The 25269-nt window shown below is 46.8% G+C and overlaps 1 protein-coding gene and 1 long non-coding RNA gene across 2 annotated transcripts in view; one reads left to right on the top strand and one right to left on the bottom strand.

Annotated features, from left to right (window-relative positions):
- LOC103236539 (uncharacterized) overlaps positions 1-18986 on the bottom strand; it is a 61156-nt gene extending 42170 nt beyond the window's left edge. Inside the window, exons 1-3 of the long non-coding RNA XR_012093504.1 lie at positions 17881-18986; positions 15269-15380; positions 9419-9540 (exon numbers count right to left, since the gene is read on the bottom strand). This is a non-coding gene — a long non-coding RNA (uncharacterized lncRNA). The remainder of the gene's footprint in view (positions 1-9418; positions 9541-15268; positions 15381-17880) is intronic.
- On the top strand, positions 16963-19883 carry HAND2 (heart and neural crest derivatives expressed 2). Its single transcript, XM_008000278.3, has 2 exons — positions 16963-17647; positions 18993-19883. Exons 1-2 carry the CDS (start codon positions 17093-17095, stop codon positions 19089-19091), a joined length of 654 nt encoding a protein of 217 aa, XP_007998469.1. The 5' UTR covers positions 16963-17092; the 3' UTR covers positions 19092-19883.
- Positions 19884-25269: the final 5386 nt, after the last annotated feature.

Raw genomic sequence — 25269 nt, 5'->3', positions numbered from 1 at the left:
AAGGGGAAAAATCAGAATAATTTGAGTAGTTTGCTGAAAATCAGTCTCAGAGTTTACAACTCCTAAATTCTCAATTATCTTTCCCATATTTTCGGATCAGTTACGAAAAGCATGGAACTGAACTTCCTGAAGATCAGTTAGCATTTTTATTAAGCTTTTTATTTTGAGAAAATTGTAGATCCTCATGCAGTTTTAAGAAATAATAGAGATCCCATGCACCCTTTACCCAATAGTAACGTCTTGCAAAAACACAGTACAATATCACAACCAGGATACCGACATTGATACAGAACATTTCCATTATCAAAAGCATTCATTTTGTTGCCTTTTTATGGCCACACTCACTTCTCTTCCACCCCACTGCTCCTTAACCTCTGGTAAGCACTTTTCCTTTTTCCATTTCTATAATTTTGCTATTTCAAGAATTCCATATAAATGGAGCCATATAGTATGTAACCTTTTGGGTTTAGCTTTTTTCACCCGGCATAATTCCCTGGAGATCCGTTCAGGCTGTTATACTTATCAATAATGTGTTCCTTTTTATTGCCGAGTAGTATTTCATGGTATAGCTGGGCCACGATTAACCATACATGCTTAACTGTTAACAGAATGGTTAAGTTTGTCTTTCCATGAAGGACATTTGAGATATTTCCAGTTTTTCACTGTTATTAAAGCTGCTGTAAGCATTCATGCACATATTTCTGTGTGAACTTAAGTCTTCATTTATCTGAGATAAATGCTGAGGAGTACAATTACTGAGTTATATAGTAGTTGCAAGTTTAGCTTTTAAAGAAACTGCCAAACTGTCTTCCACAGGCTGTACTATTTTACATCCCCAATAGCAGTATAGGAGTGATCCTGTTTCTCCACATACTTGCCAACATTTCTTGTTGTCATGGCTGATTTTTAGCCAAAGCCAGAGATCCAATTTGGAACAAAAACTGACAGAAAGACTTTCAAATTTAATGCATTGTGTTATTTTAATATTACCTGGAATTTTTTTAATACCAGATCCCTTGGTTTTAAACTCTACAAATTAAATGCGGTGTACTTTGTATAAATTATTTAACATCTCTGAACCTCAATTTCTTTAGAGGTAAAACCTGTCCCTGCAAGTATAGAACTATATTAAGGGGATAATATGTGTAAAGAACATAGGATACAATCGATGCTTTGTAAATGCAAATCCCCTTCCTGTACATTATCTATTGATCATTATTTATTCTATTAATAATATACATGCTTTCTCTTAATGCATTCCCAGCACCACTTGTTTGGTTTTATAACTCTGTCTCTCCTCCATTCAGATGAAAATGAATATTGCTTAAAAATTGTGTTAACATGATAGAAAAGAAGCAGGATGATATTGCTTTCAAAAACAAATTCAAACCCAGGTCTACTGCTGTGTGACCTTACGCAGTTATCTTCCATCTGCAGTCAACAAGAGTGGTGGTTTCATCTCTTCCATCTGCCCTCCAGAGATGCTGAGTTCAAATAACAGAAATAAGTAAACACTGATTTGCAAACAGTGAAGAGCTATACCACTATGTGATCAATAGAGTAAAGCTAGTTATAGAAAATGAAGTCCACTGCATCTAAGGTCTCATTCATTCTGTCACAGAATGTCAAGGTCAAGAAATGGCAGGAACCACAGTGATTTCAGAATCTAGGACAGTGGTGCCCCAAGAAATGGGATGTCGGAAGATTATAACAGAAATCATATTTGTTTTCATATAAACAATCAGAAATGAATTCACTAATAGACTAACCATTGGCAACATCACCCTTGCTTCATCCTATGTTACCCAGTTGCCTTGAGCACACAAGGTAACATCAGGGAAGGGGGAGCTCTTGACCACAGAGGGGTTGACAGTGGCCCTCTTACAAGCACACATGGCCTGAAATCTGTTACAATTTGTCTGGCTCAGTTAGATGAAAACATATTATATAATCCAGTTTTAACTAAACTGATCTTCACCAAATGAACAAAGGATTTAAAAATATTCCTGCAAAGAACCTTTCATTAAATAGATTCCAAGAAGGCAGACATAAACCATCAACAGGAAAACGGCAGAACTGACACTGCTCCTCCTCTTCTCAGCCACAAAACAAGACAGAAACACTGATGATATGGATCCAAAAGTAAATCAACCAGAGGATTTTTAAACCACCAAGGCTATTTGAAATGTGAATTTACACCCACTAGTGATGATGCTGAATCTTACCGTAAAATATTTAAGCCTTTTGTCTAATTCTTCCTTTTAATCTTACCCCTTTTTAGGTTATTTTTTGCACAGGTTTATAATGTACACATCAGTGAAGACGTACAGATGTATAATTTGCAAATAAATATACCTAAAATGTTTTACTGCTGGGGTGCATAATAAAAACAGCAGGGAAATCATAGACCTAAGATATTCTATTTCTTTAAGGTGTTATTTTCCCCACTCTAGATGTTTGTGTCAGGCACCAATAGACTACACCACGAATGACGAAGATGGCATAAAAGTAGATTTCCACTTACAGAACAGTGGGTAGTCATCACTAGAACCATCTTCTCCTATCTTTTGGGAGCTCTAAACACAGCCAGAAGTCATTACCTTCACCCTGTCAACCCTGAGGGCTGGGAGCCAATGCAGGCTTCTCACACTAATCTCCAAAAATTCTGTGGGCTGTTACCATTCCCACGTTTAGTGACTCTCAAGATGGTAACTGTGGCATGCCACTCTAACATTGAGAGCTATGCCAAAGAGAACAGCTGACATTGATTAAGCGCTTACCCTATGCCAGCCCCTCATGTGAGTCGTCTCACTAAATGTTCACCACAACAACAGGACAGAGTCTACAATTATTATCCACCTTTTACAGCTGTGGTAACTAAAGCTGAGAATGGTTACTTTCCCAAGATCACACAGCTGATAACTTTTGTAGTCAAGTTCACACTGTGCCTCTAACTGCAAGGACCTGCTCTTAATCACTATGCTATGCTGCCTTACAAGTATAGTAATAACTTTGTGGCATATCATTATGAAGATTTCTTTACAACAAAATTAATTTTTAAAATTTGTGACATTCTAAATGTAATCCTGCTTCCTCTTGGGATCAAAATATTTACCAGAACATATAACTGATTTTGTAATACACATGAAAAGTAAATTACAATGGTATGTATGGGAATTATTTTTATACACAGATTTTGAGAAATGTAGCATACCAATTCTTGAAACAAGTGCTTTAAATCCTTTCTGACACAAAGCCGACATAATATAAATAACAATACAATCAAATAGACACAGCTTACTATTTACTCATTTATGTCTGAAGTTATATGTTAAAACCTCTAGTACCCGGCTGGGCGCAGTGGCTTACACCTGTAATCCCAGCACTTTGGGAGGCCAAGGCGGGCCGATCACCTGAGGTCAGGAGTTTGAGACCAGCCTGACCAACATGGAGAAACCCCGTCTCTACTAAAAATACAAAATTAGCTGGGCATGGTGGCATGCACCTGTAATCCCAGCTACTCAGGAGGCTGAAGCAGGAGAATCACTTGAACCCAGGAGGCAGAGGTTGCAGTGAGCCAAGATCATGCCATTATACTCCAGCCTGGGCAACAAGAGTGAAACTCTATCTGAACAAAAAAGAAAAAGAGGAAAAAAAAAACAAAAAAAAAACTTCTAGCACCCAAGGCAATGAGAAAAAGTCAGTGGAAAAATACAATTATTTCCAAATATTCAGACAGTTAACAATGATTAGAAAAATCATAGGGTCAGTTGAGTGAACCTTTCGATCATAAATGTAGCTGCATTAATACCATGTGATATTAAGGTTTTTAAGGAGAGAAAAGCCCAGTGAGTTGCAGCGGCCACTCTTAATTCTGTGACTTTTTAGTGAAATAGAGCAAATGGAAGTACTAGATAGAGGAAAAGAAATGGCAATGTCAATAGAGAAATGCTTCTGAGGGCAAGTTCTCCTACATGATTGTGTATTCTTGGCTATGTAAGTTGAGGGTTCTTGAGTTTCTCTTCTTATATGTCCCCATTATAAATACCTAAGTCATGCTTTTAAAAAGCAGTATAATTTACAAAGCAGAGTCCATTCCACATTGACTCAAATGCCATCTTTTTCCATGACTATTTTATCTTTGATGAACCATCGTATTTATCTTTATAAGCACTTCATTAAATATCACTCTGTCTGGAAAAAGAAAAATTCAGTTTTCTAAAAACTAAGCAATTAAATATCCCAATTAAATACATAAATTTTGTAATAAAGCAAAAATAGTCACTTGATTAGATTCTGTAATTGTATTACTGACATCATCTTTACTTGAATAGCACAAGTTGTATAGAACTTAACAATGTCTGGAAAAGCAGAAAAAAATACTAGAAATGTAAAGAGGCAGTTTCCTGTTTTATTTAGTCCAGATTAATAACAGTTAAGTTGCCATGTTTCTTCCAGAAAAAGCTTTTTCACTTTTTTCTCAGCAAGTCAGAGTTTATAGAAATCATCTCATAGATGTACTTTATTATTCAAGCTTAACCCATTTGAAAAAATCTCCATGCTTTTTGACACCAATTGTTACACTATGCATCCATTTAGAAAAAAAAAAAGTCACAGTAATAAAAATATTCTTATATTTTATGCTAGTATTAAAAATCACAGCAGCTAATATTGTCCCATGTACAAGAATTAACATGTTTTCTTGATTGAACACTATGCATTCATTTAGAAAAAAACAAAGTCACAGTAATGAAAAGATTCTTATATTTTATGCTAGCATTAAAAATCACAGCAGGTAATATTGTCCCATATACAAGAATTGACATATATTTCCTTGGCTGAGTTTCTTCATCCAGTAAAAAACAATTTGAAAGGCACTGAATGGAAGAAAACAAACAAGCAAACAAAAACAATTCAGTTCAATTGGATCCAGCTCCTTACCCTCTTGTTTGTAGACAAAGAGTGTCAGCTCCTGTCTAAGCAAACTTTCTTTTTCAGATTTTGTTTATGTATTATTCCACTCTTATTTTCTAAATACCCCTTTAAGCCATCATTTCATAACTGTAGTTAGAAAAGTCCTTGCTCATTTTCTGATTTTTTTTTTTTTTTTTTTTTTTTTTTTTTTTTTTTTTAGATGGACCACAAGCAGTCTCATGGGAAAACTCTACTTTTTGATAGATTCTGCAGAGGGTAGACAGTCTGTCCAGGGCACTGTTCATTTGTCACCCAGCACAAATAGAGAATCTCATTACCTACAAAGGTATTAAGAAAGTGTTCCCAGCTGAAACCATTTATCCAATTCCAATTGTTGTTTGAAAGTCTAAAATACTAAAGGCGGCATTATTCCAGGAGCTACTGTTTAAAACAATGCAATGACTGTTCAGAGAAGAAAATCAGTGTTTGAAAATCTGAGTTGGTTTAAAAAATAATAACTATGCATCCAAAAAAGAATTCCTAAAGTAGCACTTACATGCCAGGCACATGTTTTTAATTTTAATAACATTGGTTTACCTAAATAAAAATGTAGAAACTAATAATTGTTCTCTATATGTTCATATTTTAATACTATTCTATTTTAGTGAGTTTGCAAAGAGGCTAATGAATAATAATGTAGAAAAATATGTATCGGTCAGTACAAAGTTGCTGTGGTTTATGGGCACTGCAAAATGCTGTGTTGAAAGCAATTCTGTTAAAAAGTAATTGAAAACTGCTCCAATTTTAAAAGAAATAAATGTAGCCATATCCTTATAGGATAATGTCAGATAAAAAGTAATCATGTTCTCTCTACAATTGGGTTTGCTGGCATTTATATGGGAGTAATAATGCTTTAAGATTATTTTCATAGTTGTTCATTTAACATGGGATTAACATCAAAATCTTTGTAATTATCTCAGATCACCCATTTAAAAGTGGTGTGGCAAAACACGTTAATGGTTAAGAGACACCCTAGCAGTTTTAATACTAAACAGATTAACACACATGAAAGTAATATTATAATTTTTTGCACTGAATAATGTGCCAGACCAATTTTTTCAGTGAAAATAGAATTCTTATGAAATGGTACCCTTTCATTCAAACAGGGAGCTACTGCTTCCTATTTCTTGAAATACTAAAGCAGTCGGTTACCTAGAAAACTGTATAAGAGCTATATACGTGAGCATGTATGGCTATATGGACTCAAAATATTATTCCACGGCTTTGCCATGGCACAATTTTATGGAAGCGATCATTTCTGAGGTTTGCTTTCCATAAGATTTAGAACCAAAATACTGCAATAGGAGGGTGATACAGAATAGTGAAAATATAATCCAGGTGGGATTATAAACCAAAAATTTTTAAAGCGTGAAGGAGATTGCTTATTGGCCACAATGGCTATGAATTTATTTTATGACCACCAGCAAACAAATGTAGGTTCATACCTTACACATTCTTAAATAATAAGGAAGCACATTTTAATATGTACTCCAGAGTCTCATAAAAATATTTCTCTGCCTCAGCGTCCCATCTCTAGAAGCTGACATGAGAACAAAATGGGTATTCATTTGGAAAGTAATACAAAGTTGTAACATAATTACCCAAGTCCTGCCTATCTTTCTTGAATTCTTGTGTAAAGCATACTTCACATCCAAGACCTTATTATTTGATAATCCTTGTTACATATTACACGGGTCGGGGAGGGGCCTGAAACCTTACAAACTAAATCGAACGTAGCACATGCAGGTGCCTCTCCCGAGAGCGGGAGATGATGTGTTAGAAGACAGTATCTGTATCACTTCAGCTGTGTCTGAAAAAGGGGATGGGGTGTCGGGGATTTAAATCATATTGTTTCAACTTATGCAGAGAGAATCCATAAAAAGAGATTCATTGTCATATTTTCTTTTTGAAATGTAGTATTTGGTGTTTTTTTTTCTTTTTTACTTTAAAAGTGCTCCTTGGTATAGAGCAGAGTAAATATTACAGTTTTGTTCAACAGCAGCCAAGATTTAATTGTCTGTGAAATATAAGGCTTACGACCTGATTTGAGTTCACTACCGTTCTGCTGATACAAACTAGGCTGGCCTACGAGGTGGCCGAACGCATCCAGCAGCTGATTTACACAGAAGAGCCATCTCCAAAGAATTAAAAGTGGGCCGGGGACAGCCATACGCCTGCAGGAGCCCATCCAAAGGGTTAGGAGCTTTATTCTTTCTGCAGCAGATTTAAAGTGACTTTGTACAAAAAGTCAAACAAGAATAAACAGCTGTGGAAAATGTAACAAATCATGCTAGCAGTTGAACAGCGAGGGAGAAGAGAAATCCACCAAACCACTAACATACACTGAAGAAAAGCGAAACGGAGGTAGAAGAGAGAGAGAAGGTGGGCAGAAAAGGAAGCTGGTGAGGACACGACGCTGGTTTCCACACGCAAATCACGCGCTTTATTATTGCGTATAGCTCAGTGACTGTCAGGAACTGAAAAATGTGTCCTTCAACACAGCTCTGCGTGCCCGCAGCCCTGGGGTGCAAGCGAGGCTCCTCCGCCCTCCGCCGCTTCCCCTCGCGCGCGTCCCCCTCTCCTCCCTGCAGTGACTCCGCGGGTCGCTTCCTCCACCAGCCCCGAGTGCAGAGGAGAAAGCGAGCGGTTGCAGATTTGCCCCAGTGGCACCGCAGCCACAAGCCAACCCGTAATTGCAAAGCAAACAAAGCTGAAATATTGGATTGGTCTCAATCGTGACAAGATCTACGCTTTTGCCGCCAATCTGTTTGTGCAGCTCTATTTAAAGGCACTTGATTGAGGAAATGTTGAAAATAGCGGTGAGGGTTACCCTAATGAGACCTCGGGAGGGAAGCGGCGGCCTTCGCCCGGCACCAGGGGCTGGGAGATGAGGGTGGGAGGCTCATGGTTAACCCCTTCCTGCTCTCCTCGGTGGAAAGGTCCTCCGAGATGTAGCTGGGGGTCCGCCCTGCCCGGAGCGGTGACCTCTCCCGGCCTGAACCGTGGAGATCCGGCCCCCTGGATGTCGGGAACCGAGGCGGGGGCTGGGGATCACAATGAGAATTTAACCAGGATGGAAGGGGCGCCCCAGTGGCCGTCGCAGTGGCTGGAAAGTTGGCGACCTAAATCGGGGGTGGCTTCTCTGGTAGCCGTCTGGTCCCTGCCCCGCAACACTCCCGCGCCACCGGCCGCGAGGGCTGAGGCCCTGGCGATCCCGGTAGAGCCGCGGCTGCGCTCAGCTCTAGGGCACTGAGGCGGGGGGGTGCGAGTAGGGAGAGCAGCTGCCCTGGTGGGCGACGCAGGCTGGCAGGCATCGCTGTTGGGCTGGGTGTTCAGGCAGCTAGAAGGGAACGGAAGAAACCAAAGAGGCAGGAGGAGAAAATACAGGAATACTGAGAGCAACCCGCTCTGGCTGGTGCTTTGATTTTCCCACTTACTCTAGCCTGCCCAGCCCCGGTACTTGTCATCATCCCCATTGTTCAGATGGGGAAACTAAGACTTAGAGACACCGAGGTCCTTGCCCGAGATCATTCAGCCAATCATGGAGTGCCTAGAGTCGGCCCTGCCCCGCTCCGACTCGGAGCTCAGTATGTTGGGAGTGGGCACCAGAGAGGCCAGGCTGGGGCTGAGCCTCCCTCTGAGCCAGCGCAAGTTGATGCAGACCCAGTGCAGGCCGGATGGAGCCAGAGGACAGCTTGGAGATGAAGATCTGTTCCCTAGTGGGCGACATCTAACTCCTCCACTAGTTCTAATCGTTTTCAAAATAAAGGAAACTAATCTGATTGCAATTGGGGTAGACGGTATTCACCCGATTTCTCTTAGTCATTCATTTTATATGGGCTGTCTAAACATCTCCTTTGTTCAATGCATTGATTAGGTTGTCAAGAAACCCACAATCACAGGAGGTGGCACATGCATGCCCAGAGATCTACCCAAAAGAATATAAGTGACAGCACCAGGAAGGAATTCAGAAGAGAAAACTTCATTTGGAGGAGGGAGTTGGGGAAGAGAGGAGAAGCAATATCTGGAAAGGCTCCCTGGAGGAGGCAGCATTTAGGTTGGACCTAGAAGAAATGAAGTGTGGATTCTCCAAGAGAGATGGGTTGTTTGCCAGCATCCTGGCAAGTCAAGGGGTGCCAGACCTACAATTGGGGACAAAGTAGGAGTCACACTTTCATCCTCTGCTGCCATCTCCCAGCTGTCCTCCTAATTTGAAGACTGCATTAACCACATTTTGAGCCAAGCTCCTAATCCCTTTTAGGATTGAAAACCTATGGCTTGAGAGTGGACACCCAGCAGGTAGACTGTGACTGTCTAGAGCCCTGAATTTAGACCAAAGGGCAGGGTTGGGAAAATGGCACTAGGGGCGCTCTCACCAGAGCTCCTAACTACTAGAGCCAAGCATTCCCGCGCTTTTCCCAGAGGGATCTGATCTGAGATGTACCTTGGCAAATCTGCAGTTTGTCTTTCTGGAGTCACAGGCAGATGTAGACTGGGAAAGTGAAGATCCCCAGGGGGTGGGGAGGGCTGGTTTCAGTTATATTCCCCATGAATGATCTGCGCCTTCTGTCAGCAAAACAAAAAAGCATCAGTCACACAAATTTAGTGAAGTCTCCAAACGTATTCTGAATGAAATTCTGCTTTTTTGTACACAACCAATTTCTTCGTTTGAAGTTGGATGCTTTGTGAGCAGAATGCAATTCCATTTCTCATTCCTCAAAGTTGTGGCCTGTGTTAACTTAAGTAGGCATTCACACAAGTATTAAAAAGAAAAACCATTCTCTTCTGGAAAATGGAACAAAGTAGCACCTCTCCAATCAGGGTGCAGATATATAATCTGTAACAACAAATTAGCCCCCTAGTGCTACGCATTTCCAGCTAGCATCCTGCCTTCCCTGTTTATAACTTTGCTGCCTGTAATTATTTTTATTTTAATTTTCTGTCACTTTAACAAAAACCAGAGCCTTTTCTTTTAATGTTTTGTACACAACATGTTCGTTTTGATAAGATGTTCTTTCCTATCCTCTTTTAGCTTGCCTTTCCTTGTTTAGAGTTCTGTATCAGGCGTTTCTAATATTTCCCTCTTTTTTTTAAGAACTTGTCCCTGTCTTGCTTTATTTGTTTGTGTGAAATTTAGTTTGAAAGGAGATCAGAGAGAGCAGGAGGGGTTTGTAATAAGAGAATGACCGAATGACCCAAAGGCTGATTATCTATCATTAACTGGAGACTTGGTGTACCCAAATTACCAAAGAGACCTCAGTCTGCCGGATCCTTACCCAGTAGAAAGGCAAGCCTGGAATGCACACACTGAAACAGGCTCATGGCATTGCAACCAAGGACATAGTTCACACAACATTTTCTTAAGGATTTTTCCTGTAAAACTCAACTCGAGTTCAGTAGATAAATTTTTTAGATTCTGATATGTTGTACTCAGGTAAAAATCTATGCCAAAAGATTACCTATAACATTTGTGTAACTAACTTTTTTGTGTCGTTTCGTTAGGAGCGAAATTGCAGTTAATTGTCTAAGCTCCAGAGAATATTGAGAAATCAAACCAAGCTGCTTTTGATCTGCTTACACTGCTAAACCCAAGCCTTGTAAAAATCGAGGTTTGCCATTAATATTGACAATAAAAGTGTTTCTTTTTGTTAACCTGAAACCTAGCCATCCTGGTGTAACTCCCCTATCTATAAGCAAAGGCCCTGGAAGAATGTAGGAAAGGCTTAGAGGAAACTGTCAGAGCTAAAGAAATCCATCTATGTGAATTTGCAAAGGAAGCTGTGGAACAGAACTTCCCAGGAACGCAACACTACAGTTAAAACTGGGAATGTTCCTGGGCCTCAAGTCAGAAGCAAATCTTTCAGTCAAATAAATGTTTTCTCTCCAAAGCCCCATTTTAAATTGCCAATTGCACTCTTATTTTATTCTGAACCCCATAATGCATTGCAGACTAGGTGAAGTCCTTTACTTACTATTTCCACAGAACATGTATGCAAAATCACACTTCCTCATCTGAATGTTGAGTGATTTCCTCCCGGCTTGAAAGAAAATACTGCTGGTGTGTATGTAATTTGCTTGAAGTAATAATTCGAATGCGTATTTAACATAAATCCTATGGGATGTAGGTTCTCACACCAGTTTTGCTCTAAACTCTACATTTTACTACAAACTAGCGAAGATTAACAAAGATCAGATTTACTGTACCTCTTAGGACTAGTATAATAACATTAATAATATCTCCCATGTATCTACATCATGCTGCTTCTTTGAGGCCTTCATGGGGTTATCTTATGGTCCCTTTAGTCTGAATGAGTATTTTAGATTTACAGACACCCTTAGACACCTGGAAAAATATTTAGTTCTTCCTTATCAATGAAAACTCTCCAGTGCCGCAATATATCTACCAGTTAATATGGGGATCTAGTCATTGATTATTTAGAAAGAAAGGAAAATTCTACTGACTGTGGATATTAAGATTTTTCTTAAAAGACTTCAGCATGAATCAGTATCTCATTCTTCCATGCCAGTTGCAGATTCAGTAATAGGAAAAAAGAAAAGAAAAGAAAGGAAAAAAACCTTGTAATCTCAAGTGCTGCTAAAAGGCAAATTACAAGGAAGAAATGGAGAGAAGAAGAGAGGGAGGGAGGGAGGAGGGTGGAGGAAGGAAAGAAGGGAAAGAGGGAGAAGAGAAAGGGGAGGAGGGAATGTGCAGGCACCAAGCAAGCCCTGATTTTCTCCACTTCACTGTTTTCTAATTAGAGCTGGACTGAAGAATTCATAAGCAATCAGCCCCTCCACGGTCATCATTCAGCTGAACTAGCCCCTCCCTGCTCCATCTCTCCATGTAGGGAAGAGAAAGGAAGAGAATCCACTCCCTAAATATACCACCCCTACCCCAAATCCAAAAACTTGCTTAAAAGAAGAAGAAGAAAAAAAACCTCACAAGACACAAGGGCAGCTTTTCTTACTCTTCCTTTTTTGAAATAGACACTCAAATCCAACAGAATTTGGTTCTGCTTTGCAGATGTGTACTTTGAGCAGCACCATACTTCTGGAGCCACTTTCACTTGCTATGTCTATAGACAACTATTTCTCAAAAGCCAAAAAGAAAAGACTACACAACAAGAACTATGCAAACAAGGACTACACAACCCCAGTTAGAGGGAGACCCTTGCCACCACTCAGGCAATATGCATTGCTCTGGGTGTCCTAAACATCCTGGGACTAAGTGGATAACATGTAAAATGACTCCACCCTACCCTGGTACAGAAAAGAATGCAGAGCCATCAGAGTGTCGCAAGAAGCACTGTCCTTGGAGCAAGTGGGCTGAGGTGACATCTTCAAGAATACATTGCTCCTCCTGTCACCTTCCAGGCTTGATGTTCTTTCATAGGGTTCTCAGCATGTTCTGAGGCTCATATCATGTAAGAGCATTAAAGATTCTTAAGGGAACGGTCAGAGTCACTTCTACTATGTTGGTTAGAACAACAAGGTAAAACGAGATTTGGAAGACGATGATGAGAACTGAGTCATAATTCCCATTAACATAAAATGCACATTTATGACCCTCTGGCCTGATTCTTTTTGGGTCTAGTTTATTTTGGGTTCTTATGAGCAAAACAGAGGATACAAACTGCCCTTGCCTTTGAAATAATAAACACCCTGAGACAATCTGTATTTTCCCTAAAACCTAACTAAAGATTTTTTTAAATTAGTTTAAACCAGATTGATTTTTTAAAGTATAATAATATCTCACAAGACCAAAATGTTTGCATGGGCATGTTCAGCCTCTCTGGTGGTCTTTCAGTCTTTTTCCAGGGAAACCAGTACCAGTGACGGCAAAGAGACAAGAGACACGAGGAGCAAAATAAATGTTTGAACCTGATTCTGTCTATTTGGCTGAAGGCAGATGACATGTGCAGTACAGTAGGTGCACCATCAGCTACAACAAAGGCACAAAATCCCAAATACTCGCCCAAACCTGGGCTGCCTCTTTGTGAAGCAGTTTCTGGACCCAAGTAAGGCCGGTTTCGGCTCAGCCCTCAGCCTCTGAGGATAGGCAAAGAAGCACCCCTACCTAGGATTCCTCCACAGGCAGCCAGAGGAGCCCCCAGCAAGCCAGTTCCCTGGGCCTTTGAATACTTAGAACATGTGCATCAACAGCCTCACTAGTGCAGCCCAGGAGTGGGGTTCCCGTGCTGACATCGAAGTCAGGGACTGTGCCTTTCTCCCTTTCTTCTCCCACTTTCCCTCTCATCAGCAACACCACCCTCTCCTTCATCGCCACCACTATCAGCACCTCCATCACTACAACCAGGATGCCCAGGACACCTAAACTGGGGGCAAACTTGAGATGGTATCCTTGCTTCATAGCTTCCCAAAGGAGCAGGCTAACCCAGTATCCTGGAAAACCTGGAAGACAACAGGCCAAAGGACACTGCAAGAGAAAAGCGGATGTGTTTGTGCATTTAGGGTAGAGCTCAACCATTCCGGTCCAGCCTGGCCTCCCTGAGTCAGTTACTACAGTTGGGGACACCACTAGGGTTCACCCAATTGTCCCCTCTCATCCAGCCACCTTTCTAAGGCAGTGGCCTCTGGATTTGGGTTTCTGAGCTACATCAAGTCTTAGGCCCTTGGACCACAGCAGTTAACTGATAATGACAATGTCAGTGAGAACTGATGTTCAGATTACCGTCTTTTATGATTTCTTTTTTCTGTACCATGTTGTCCATTTCCTTTACCACTTGCAATGCTATCTGGGGCCACGAGGCAATTCATTCATTTTTGCTTTTTTGTTTGTTTGTTTCAATTAAAAGTATAAGAAAAGCTAAATGTGGCAAGTTCTGAAGCTTTCAAAATTGAGGCCACTCACCGCTGGTCTCTGATGGACAGAGCATCTCAGTCCCCAACTCAGCCCTCCTCTGGACTCTTCTTCCTCCCTTCAATTCCCAAAACTCCCTTTGAGTCTGAAAGCAGCCAACCAACTAATTTCCCTGAATTTTTATATGTTCCCAGCCCTAGTGCAGTCTTACTTTGTCTACCTGCTCCCAAGACCTAAATGTGTTTTTATAAACAGACTTTTTAAAAACGTATCAAATGTCAGAGAATTGAACTACCAGTATTTACACATTCAGGGTTTGCCTCCGGGTGAAAATGTAAACAGAACCCCCAACCACACTACCTGTATTCTTTCCTTGAAGAACCAAGTCTTAAAAAGGCTCTCCTTGTGCTCAAAACTGCAGACCCACGCAAGTTGGGGGTTTAGAGCAGTAGGTCACTATTTTGTTCCGAGCTCAACTGCAAGCCCCTGGCGCTTACCAACGAGCCTAGTTTCAGTTAATCCCTATTCTGGGTTCAGTGCCTTAAGACGCTGGGCCGGGGACGTTCGAGAATGTTAACCCATTACCTAGAAAAGGAATAGACCCTGCACCTGGGCTTTTAAGTCCCTGTCTCCTACCGCCCAGCCGCGGCAAACCTGAATATATATATTTCTCAATCCTACTGCCCAAGACTCTAGGGCTAATGGAGGGCAGGGCCCCAGCACAGAGTCAACAGCAACACCGAAGTTGGGCGCCCTCCATTCGCACTGACCTCGCCTTTCAGCCCCAACCACTTTGTCGGCGGTGAGCAAGGAAAGGACCGTCTTTGTGGAGTCCTTCGGGTGGGCATCGTTTTGTGGCCTGCGGCTGGACTCTGCCCGCCTCCAAAGGGCGATGCCCAAGGTAGAGTATTTGGTCTCCCTTGGGCTACCCTGGCCTGCCCAGCGGCAAGCCCCAGGCCGCCCCGTCCCGCTGGCGCCTGCACACTCTGCCCTCGCCTTGCTCTAATTTACAGCCCGCAGGCTCCTGTTGACACCGTTTTCCACACCGAACTCCTTCGGGTGGAATCTGCATATACACATCAGCCTCCCCTCTCGGCTTGGGGCCAAGCCTGGGGTGATTTCAGATCCATTGACCACCCGCCCTCGCCGCACGCGAACCTTCTCAAGAAGCTCACGCCACGGGGGCGCTGCGGCCCGGGTGCCCCGCGGCCGGGTGACTTACAAGTGGAGATCCATTTTCCGTCATAATGCGTTCAAGATCACCAAGGCCGGCAGTCTAAACATCCACGAGCCGTCCTCCCGGCCTGCCTCTTAAACTGGCGTTTAATGGTTCCCCTCCGATAACTAAACCTGCTTTCCACAGATGCCCGCTTTTATGAGGGAGGCAGGAATGCAGAGATATATTTATATGTTTGTTCATAAAAACTGGAAAATAAGCTCTGAACACGCTGTAAAAAATATTCAGTTACTTACCAAGCAGGCTAGTTAAACCAGGGAAACACCGATACCAGCCACACTACAGATTCGGGGAATCGAGGTGCCCGCACTTTGAAATCGCCCAAGGTCTTCGTTGGGGCTGGTGTCCCTGAAGGATGTGGAAATAACAGCATTTACAATCGGCTTGACCGTTCGCCCGGAGGACTCAGCGGTCATCTCCAAAGTTTGCCGCAATAACGTGAGCCACCCCAAACAGCTCTAACCGGGGTAACTTGGTGGGTAGGTAACTCAATGGCCACTGAGACTGGCGTTTCGAACCTGTAAACTGGTCAAAGAAACACCCTTCTCCAGCCGCTCCTTGTCCTTGCTGGGGCAAAGAGCGCCGGCTCCCAGCCGCGCCTTTGTGGGGGACCCCACCGCCCGCCACGAGGCTCCCGGCGCCCCTGCATAAAATTGTAAGAGACTGCCTGCGTCTATTTTCTTACCTCTACTACCTACAAAGCACTTCGAAAAGCAGTACCTGCGTTTTCTTTCTTTCTTTCTTTCTTTCTTTCTTTCTTTCTTTCTTTCTTTTCGACCAGAAAAGAGAGCAGAGTGATACTGTACCTGGTTAGAGATTCTTCAATATTTGAGACTTGGGGGGAAAAATATTTTAATAGTGAAGCATCTGTTAAACACTTGTATTATCCTCTGGCTGATAAAAAAAAAAAAAAGTTTTTTTAACCCTGCCCCCCCCCCCCGCCCTAAGTTTTAATTATCTTTTGGTTATGAGGAGGTAGCCAATCCTGGAAGAGGACCTCGGCAATTAGCAACGTGAACATCAAAAAGTTTTATTGCCGAGAGCTCGAGGCGCCGCCCCCGCAGCCCTGGGATTGGCGTGAGGAGCCTCTGACGACATATATTAACCCGAGCAGCCCTAAAGATGTAGCTGTACATGGAGATCTTGCTGGGAAAATCTGCTTGCTCCCCTCACGTCGTCCAGCCCAGGAGAACCACCGCCGTCACCCCGGAGCTTCCTCAGCCACCGCGCAGAGCCCTCCGAGAGCCCGAGCCGCGGCCTTCGAGCTCCAAAGCTCATTCAGGGCCCCAGATCCTTAACCCGAAAGGAGAGGATCTGAGAAAATGGATGCACTGAGACCTCTCTGAAAACCCTCCGAGAGAGCCCGAGAGGAGCGAGGACACGTTACTCGCAGCTAAAATCACATTTAAGGACCAAAACAACAACAACCAAAAATTTCATTAAAACAATAAGCGCCCAAGAACCCAGATCGGGCTAGTAGGGGGAGGGGAAAAGCGGGAAGGGGAGGGTCGCACGGAGGTAGTTTTGCAGTAAGCAGTCGACCCCGCCGCCTCCCGGCACAGCTGGACCGGCTCCTCCAGCCGCGGCTCAGACTCGCCCCTGGATTCCGGGTTAGCTTCGGTGCCAGGACCGCGGCCCGGGCTTGGATTCCCGAGACTCCGCGCAGCAGCCTCGCGGGAGCCCCGGCACCTTTGTATGAGCACGAGAGGATTCTGCCTCCGCGCAGCAGCCCGGGAAGCAGGAGCCGAAGCACGGGCCGTGGAGCAAGGCGGGAACCGGCGGCGGCGGCGGCCAGGGGCGCACGGTGCCAGGACCAGCTCGCCGCGCCCCATGGGGAGCCGGCGGCCGCAGCGCTGCTGAAGCGGGCCCGGCTGGCCAGGCGGGGGGACGGGGCCCGGGCTGCAGCAGCCCCCTCTGCGGCTGCCGGGCGGGCCCGGGCGCCCGGGGGCTGGGGGGGTGGGGGGTGGGGGAGGACGCCGAGCGCCGAGGCAGGGGCCCGGGCCGAGGGCGCGGCGGGGCTGCGCGCACGCTGGGGCGCGTGGAGGGGCGCGGAGGGCGAAATGAGTCTGGTAGGCGGTTTCCCCCACCACCCGGTGGTGCACCATGAGGGCTACCCGTTTGCCGCCGCCGCCGCCGCAGCTGCCGCCGCCGCCGCCAGCCGCTGCAGCCATGAGGAGAACCCCTACTTCCATGGCTGGCTCATCGGCCACCCCGAGATGTCGCCCCCCGACTACAGCATGGCCCTGTCCTACAGCCCCGAGTATGCCAGCGGCGCCGCCGGCCTGGACCACTCCCATTACGGGGGGGTGCCGCCGGGCGCCGGGCCCCCGGGTCTGGGGGGGCCGCGACCGGTGAAGCGCCGCGGCACCGCCAACCGCAAGGAGCGGCGCAGGACTCAGAGCATCAACAGCGCCTTCGCCGAACTGCGCGAGTGCATCCCCAACGTACCCGCCGACACCAAACTCTCCAAAATCAAGACCCTGCGCCTGGCCACCAGCTACATCGCCTACCTCATGGACCTGCTGGCCAAGGACGACCAGAATGGCGAGGCGGAGGCCTTCAAGGCAGAGATCAAGAAGACCGACGTGAAAGAGGAGAAGAGGAAGAAGGAGCTGGTCAGTACCAGGGGGCGGCAGGCGGTGGGGCTGAGGGGGTCAGGGAACGGGTGCTCCCGGCCTCTTTCCAATTGGGCTGAGAAATGGCAACTCGTGTTCTTTGGCTGCGTCCCGCGCCAAGGTTGTTTGCACCAGGTAGTGTGAGGATGGCTTCCGGCAAAAGCAGAGAGTTGAGGGGAGGGTGTCAGCAGGAAGAGAAAAAGGTTAGGGATGCTTTGCGCTGGTGATCTTACCTCCGGGTTATCACTGCTCCCCTAGCACTTAGGACGGACCTCGAAAACTCTGGGTCTTGATCTATCGCGATCGCACTGGTCTGGACGGACGCCTCATCCCGTATCTGTTAGACCCTTCTTTCGGCCTCCAATCGGATCTTGCTTTCAGATGTTTCCAGAATAAGTCTCGAAGAAGCCCTTGATTCCCATTATTTCACTATTGATAGCACTCCCTACCCCACTCCCAGAAGGAGGCTGCCACTGAGACTGAGTCCTGAGTTTTGTGGTTGTTTTCATACTATGCTCGGAAGACGTAATGGTAAACATAAAATAAGTACTTTTGACTTCAAAATACAGTTTCAATTTTTCCATGGCTATGACGTTAAAATGTAATTTCCCAGATAAATATATTCCATTGGCATTTCTAATTTTATTTGAATGAGCCGGTACATTTTAAGGGGGAAAAGGTATTACTGTGGTCATTGTTTCAAAAATAACACGAAAGTAAATTGAGCTGCTTAAAGTTTTCTAAGTTTCCTACCAAGTGCCCACAGGGCAGTGGTGCAGGATAGAGCTATGTCCACGAAGGGCCCGGAAAATAAAATTTGTCAAATTTTTCTTCTTTGGTCCCTGCAGCCCTTTGGTGGCTGCATAATCGAGTGACCTCCCGAATAACCAGAGATTTCAGAGGCCTTGAAGGAGAGGCCCTGCTGAGCCGGAGGCCGAGAGGCCCAGGCCGAAACAGGCTCCTTCGCCCTGTTTTTCCTAGAGGTGGATCTGGGATTGCTAATGAAAACAGAGAGACCAGACTTAGCGCCGACTCCAGCGCCCGCCCCTACATCTGGAGTAAGAGAAAAGGCCCCCAGCTCCTCCATAAACGACTCGAAAACCGGCGGTTGTTTATAAACTTGTGGATCCGGTAGTTGAGCTCTGCAGCGCGGAGGCCTCCGCGCCGGCTAGGGTAGCGCTAACCTTTGTAGCTTCTCTGCAGGGGCTGGGACTCCCCCATCGTATCCTTTCCTCTCCGGTTCACTGTCTCCTCCGGCCCAGGAAGTGCCGGGTCGGTGTGGAACCAGGTATCCTCTCTGAATTTCTCTTTCCACTTTTCTTGCCCTCGCCTTCCCTCTGTCCAGAACGAAATCTTGAAAAGCACAGTGAGCAGCAACGACAAGAAAACCAAAGGCCGGACGGGCTGGCCGCAGCACGTCTGGGCCCTGGAGCTCAAGCAGTGAGGAGGAGGAGGCGAAGGAGGAGGAGGAAGAGAGCGCGAGTGAGCCGGGGCCAAGGCGCCAGATGCAGACCCAGGACTCCGGAAAAGCCGTCCGCGCTCGGCTCTGAGGACTCCTTGCATTTGGAATCATCCGGTTTATTTATGTGCAATTTCCTTCCCCTCTCTTTGACCCCCTTTGAGGCATCCGCTCCCCGTCTCCCCCTCCAAAAAAAAAAAAAATGGATATTTGAAGAAAAGCATTCCATATTTTAATATGAAGAGGACACTCCCGTGTGGTAAGGGATCCCGTCGTCTCGTAGATTCTGTGTGCGTGAATGTTCCCTCTTGGCTGTGTAGACACCAGCGTTGCCCCCCGCCAACTTATCCAACCCCTTCCAGATAAAGACAGTGGGCACTAGTGCGTTTGTGAAGTGTATCTTTAATACTTGGCCTTTGGATATAAATATTCCTGGGGATTATAAAGTTTTATTTCAAAGCAGAAAACAGGGCCGCTAACATTTCCGTTGGGGTCGGTATCTAGTGCTGTCCGTTCATCTGTGGTCGTTCCCTCTTTGAAGATGTTTCCAACAGCCACTTGTTTTGTGCACTTCCGTCCTCTAAAACTAAATGGAATTTAATTAATATTGAAGGTGTAAACGTTGTAAGTATTCAATAAACCACTGTGTTGTTTTTTTTTTTTTACAGAAACCCTAATCTTTTAATGGTTGATACCTCAAAAGAGTTTTGAAAACAAAGCTGTTATACTTGTTTTCATAATATTTAAAATATTCAGAAGTAAACTAAATTATCATGATTGCCTCTAACTTTATTTTAAAGACTCAGTGGTTCCAACCAGTCAACCTGACCTGCGGTCTAGGCAGGAGGAGGTGGTGCTCTTAAAGAGAAGTGTCCTTGTTACAAACCCTACAAAGGGTCTGGGCTCTGTCGGTGTGGTGTCTCTTTCCCTCTTCCACCAGCTGGAGAACGCTGAGTATTCTCTAGAAGGAAGATCTGGGCTGGAGAACCCAGCCCGGCAGTTCGCTCAGAAGCTGTAAAGGTGCTCTTGCGTTCCTGAAATCAATCAGAAGTCGTTCTTGAGGCCGTCAGTTTTTGTTTGGAGAGTGTGTTTCTGGTGGAGGAGTTGTGAGAACCCCGGCATTATTGCTGCAACGGGAACTAGTCTGGGTGTTTAATTCAAACTACGGGGCTTTCATCCAAGAAAAAAAAAAGGAAAAAAGAGAGGAGAGGATTTTGCTTGTATTCTATACGGGGGATTCTCATCTGAGCAGGCGGGAAAGGGGAGTGGAAGGAGTTTCGAAAAAGTCCATGATTAGGTAACAAGGAATTTTACGTCAAGTAAGAAATCGCGAACAAGACCACGGATTTAAAGGGGGGCCAGGGGTGGGTTAGATTTACAAGGAGTTACAGGGAACTCAATATTAACTGTGCGGTGTCTGAAGTCTTCCCGGCCGCAGCCCAGCGGAACAAGCGACACCCTCCCGGGACTACTGGCAGCCGGGGACCCGGGATCTCTCCCTGTTGGGTCTTTGGGCTCCCTGAGTCCCAGCTCGTCCCGGAAGAAAGTCCCAGCGGCCTCCTTTGCCTGCAGCCTTGGCGGAAGCTTGAATCTCAGCTCTAGAAACCGGAGAAACTAAAGTGCCTGTGCCGGCTGAGGGGAGGGGGGAGGAGGCTGGGAGGGATTTTGGAAGGCGGTGGGAGGAGGAGAGAGAAAGGTGAACCGTATTAAAAAGTGGTTTGTTTCATGAAACGCCGCGTATATAAATCTGGTGTTGGAGAGGCTTGCCAGGCGGTTTCCATCCTGGAACCCATCCTCAGGGTGATGTTCGCACCTTGGCCTCGGGCACAGACCCTTCCGCGATATCCCAAGGGTTCCCGCGCCTAGCTGGTGTCCACTATGACCCCTCTGCCTGCAGCAGGCCGAATCAGACCCGGCGTGGGCGATTTCAAAAGTGCCCAGGGAGAGACAAGCTAGAGGCTCTGCGGACTTCTGCGGGCGGCTGACAACGCGAGGGCGAGGGGTTAGAACAACTCGGCCAAAGCGATCTGAACTTTCTCCTCTTGGGTCAGCCGGCGCTGGGTCGACCTGGTGGGCGCGGGGCTGTGTTTACAGACACTTGCCTTTGTTTATAACACGGGGAGGAGGTGTGGGGGAGGCGCGCCCTGATTTTCTGTTGCTCTCCCAATCCTCCTGCGTTTGATCGAGTGGTTCCCTCCCTTTTCCTGGTTTCAGTTGTCTTCTGCGTCTTTATTTTAATCCGCTCAGGAGAAAGCCATCAGGTCCTAGACTTGGAAGAAAGGAGCCTACCAAAGTGTTGGAGTAAACAGTGGTGGAGGAGGTGAGGTTTTAAAAACAGGAACCAGAGAGGAGTTGTCTTCACCAGGCACGTACCCTTCTGTGCGCCTTGCGTAGCTGGTCTCCGCCATCTGGGCCTTAAGACACTTCTGCAGGTTTAACACTTTCTCTGGCTTATTAAACAACAGCAGAGGGAAACCGAAAGACCCTGGCTCACCATTGGTACGGAGAAACTTGCTAATACACATGCTTTTTAAACCTGCGCTCCTCTTTGGCCCCGGCCAAGCGAGCCTGCCTCCTCTTCCTCAGGGCCAGCAGCACCAGGCCTGGTCACCCCACCCGCCCTGCCATTTCAACTCACCAGAAACCCTAACCAGCCAGATACCCAGCAGACCCGACACCTCAGACGGCAGAATGCCCAGCTGCCTGAACCTGCAGGCGGCTGAACCCCCTAACCAGACGCACACCCCAACTGACCAGATGCTTCAACCGGCAGGACACCCCAGATTATCTGTCACCCCAGACTCTCTCAGCCACCTAACATCCCCGCCCCACGTTGTCAAGTCCCAGGAAGTGAAAGGAGTACTGGGCAGGCGTTTCTTCTGAGCTTCCATGCTTTTCTCTTCCAACGCTTATTTCTCTTTTAACTTCTTGTTTAAAAAAAATTTCCAAGCCTCTACTTGCGGGACCGGCTAAAAGGCCTCTGTTTTAATTGCTCGGATAATGTGGTTGCTGCCATTTTGTTAAGAGCAATCACTCCTGCAGGGAAATCACAAGCGTTCTAGACAGGCCGGAGCCGACAAAAATGTAGGATTTGACGTTAAAAGCTAAATGGGAAGCTGCGGCGGCGGAAGGTAAATTGATGGTAGATCTGGCTGTCAGGGCTCTGCCCCAGACCGCTGTGCAGGCCAAGCGCCTGATAACCCTGAAGCACCGGAGGGGCAAAGGCTTGGCCAGTTGTAGACTGTGTGTGTGTGTGTGTGTGTGTGTAGACCCATTCTCAGCTTGGGAAGCAGTTTGAAAAACTGCAGAGTAGGGGCCCTGCTCCCAATTGCCTGGGCACCGACAGCAACTTAAAGGGCTTTTCCAGGCCGAGACAGCAAGCTCCAGCTTTCGGGATGGGTTAGCCAGTAGACCCAGGCATTTAGGAAAGGTGGACCTCTGGGTCTGGGCTGCCTCTTTAGGTGTAGGAGCACCAAGTTGCTTGGTTGTGATGAGGTGAATATAGCAGCCGTGCTAGAGAGCGCAGCCTGAGGGCCTCTTAGAAAGCACTTATGTGTGTGTGTCGGGAGTGGAGGGTGCCTCAATTCCTTCAACCAGACTCTGCTAGCCGCTGCCCCAGCTTGGCGTGAATTGCAGAGCTAGTCTCCCACTCGGATTGGCGAAGTAGCAGGAGAACAAGAGAGGTGGGCGCACCTGGAATTCGCAGGAAGGGGTGAAGAAGGTGAGGATGAGCTCAAATGCAAAGTGGCAGGGAGTATGAGACTTGGGAGTTACTTCCCAGACTATAGATTTGCAGAGAGAACCCGGGCCAGTTGCAAGGGCCTGAGGTGTGTGCGAGGGACATAAGCAGGGCAAAGCGTGCCAGGAAAACTGGGACTGAATATACACTGCGGGCCTACAAAGCGCAAGAAACCGCTCAGTTAGCCCTGAAGCTTTAATCAAATGTTGCGCGGATTGTTTTCCACAGCCGCCTTCAGTTCTCCCTGCCTGTGAATCCCACCCAGGCTCCTAGATTTGGAAAAGGAGCTGGCTAGTGGGTGCCAAGCAGAGATGGTCTTGAGGGAGGCTTGTGACATGGGCCCCGTAGAGGGCCGAATGTGGACCCTTGTGACCTGAGGGTACCCATTCCCTCCATTGGACCCAGCTCACAAGAGTCCAGATCTCCACGTAAGGAGGGGGCGCTAAGGAGTCTCCCGGACGCACAGGACTCCTGACCTCTCAGAGCCTGCGGATCTCCTGGAGAGAAAAACCCAGGAGTCACCCTCAGACTGGGGCCCAGGACCCTGGTTGGAGGCTCCAACAGCCCCCTCCCTGAGGAAGCTTCGCGGTGCAATGAATTGCTATTGGGATTAAGTCTACCGGGAATGGGGGTTGGGGGAGACCGACTACGTGTTTTTTAAATGTTTAGAAAGAGGGGGGAGGGGAGAACTCCGGGAGAGGAAACCAATCCCACGTTTCCGGGGGCAGGACAGTTCTGAGCGCGCCGCCTTACCACCCAGCCGCTGCGCAACGCGTGCTTCCCGCACAGCAACTGTCTGCTCAGCTCCAATCACCCTGGAACCGCTAAGCGGCTTCAGTCGGAGGGCTAATGGAGGTTAAAGAGCACCAGGTATCTGACTTACGTGCACCGAACTTACAGATCTCTCGCCCCGTTCTCCCTGCTCTACCCTGTCGAAGCCAGTTCCCATCGTGAAGTGCACCCTCACCTCTTCCCCCAAGCGACCCCCCTGCACACACATTCCCTTCAAATTCTCCCGGTATTTGGGCCGCTTTGATGATCAGATGGTAGAGCCCTGATTACAAATTTATTCCCGGCCGGTCTGTCGGTCTTTATCTCCGCTATTAGGGACATCTGGGAGTGATTAGTGCCGCACCCGCGCCCGGCCGCGCTCGCCTATCTGGCCGCGGCGGGGCCAGAGCCTCGCTGACGTCAAGGCAGACGGCTCGGAGCCATCCCAGCCGAGCTGGGTGTAATCGGCGGCCGCGCGGCCAAGTCCTCCCTGGGCCAGGCCGGCAGCTGGAACGCGCCGCCCGCCTGCGTATAGGGACTTTATAAATATGTATTTTTAGCCCAGAAGACTTTGTGTTTTCCTTGTTTGGGGTAAGGAGGGGCCAGTTAACGTCTCTGCTGCCCCCTCCCCACTCTAAATCTTCCAACTCGCTATGGCTGGAGCACTCCCGCCTGGAAAGCCTTCCACAGGCGGTCGCTTCTTTGCTATGTCCCTGCGCAGGCGAAGCTTCCCTGCGGCAACAACTGCGGCCCGAGAGGTGCCAGTGCAAGTCCTGGATGGGATTGGGGTGGCTCTTAGGTGTAAGGCTCTTATGCCACCTCTTAGAGCTGCCCTCCTGTCACTGGCAACTGCTCCGCCCTACAGCCCTCGGGCCAGAATTGTGGGAGTTTCTTCTAGAGGGATGGCCTGGCAGAAGCTGATTACAGAATGCGATGTCTTTTAGCAGCTGCCTTTGCACCTGTTATTAAAGGCTAAAATACCTAGCGAGCCAAGGCGCTGGACCCTCTTTCGCCCCGCCCTTCCCCCAATCCCCCAGGGAGTTGTCCTTGGCGCAAACGCACCTCGCAAGGGCGAGGACGGCTGGCGGCAGCTTTGTCCCCTACTACGTCCCAGTGTTCAGAGTAGAGGCTGCATATATTTGCATAATTCCTGGACAGGCTGACTGACGCCCCTGATCCTAGCGTTCTGCGTGCTGGGCTGGTCTCTCCTGAAGTAAGGGGTGCTGGGATTAATCCAACACCTGAACTTTCCACTCCCCGGACAACTTGATACAACGACAAATTCAGCCCGGTTTTCACCCTACCTTCACCAGAAATTCTGATTCAGCGGGTCAGGGGCTCGACTCGAAGCCTGCAATTTTCAAAATCTCCCCCAGAGGATGCCTAACCACTGTGCCAAAGGCAGGCACACCCACCCAGCCTGTCTCCCACCCTGGACACCTTCTCCATGACCCGTGTGAGGTCCAGGATGGTGAGAATGGCGGATGGTGAAGAGAGGCCTGCGTTATTTAAAGTCTTTACAGGGAGAGAATTAGCCATATTATTGGATCAACCCTACACCTCTGACTCATTGGGCAGCACAAGGATTCAAAGCAAACCCAGAAAATGCTGTTTATTCCTGCCCGGGATACAAAGGGCAAGCGGAGTGTTCAG

This window comes from Chlorocebus sabaeus, chromosome 7 (assembly GCF_047675955.1).
Source record: "Chlorocebus sabaeus isolate Y175 chromosome 7, mChlSab1.0.hap1, whole genome shotgun sequence".
NCBI classification, from domain to species: domain Eukaryota; kingdom Metazoa; phylum Chordata; class Mammalia; order Primates; family Cercopithecidae; genus Chlorocebus; species Chlorocebus sabaeus.
Note: the sequence above shows the minus strand (reverse complement) of the source record. Positions and strands in the feature narration are given on the sequence as shown.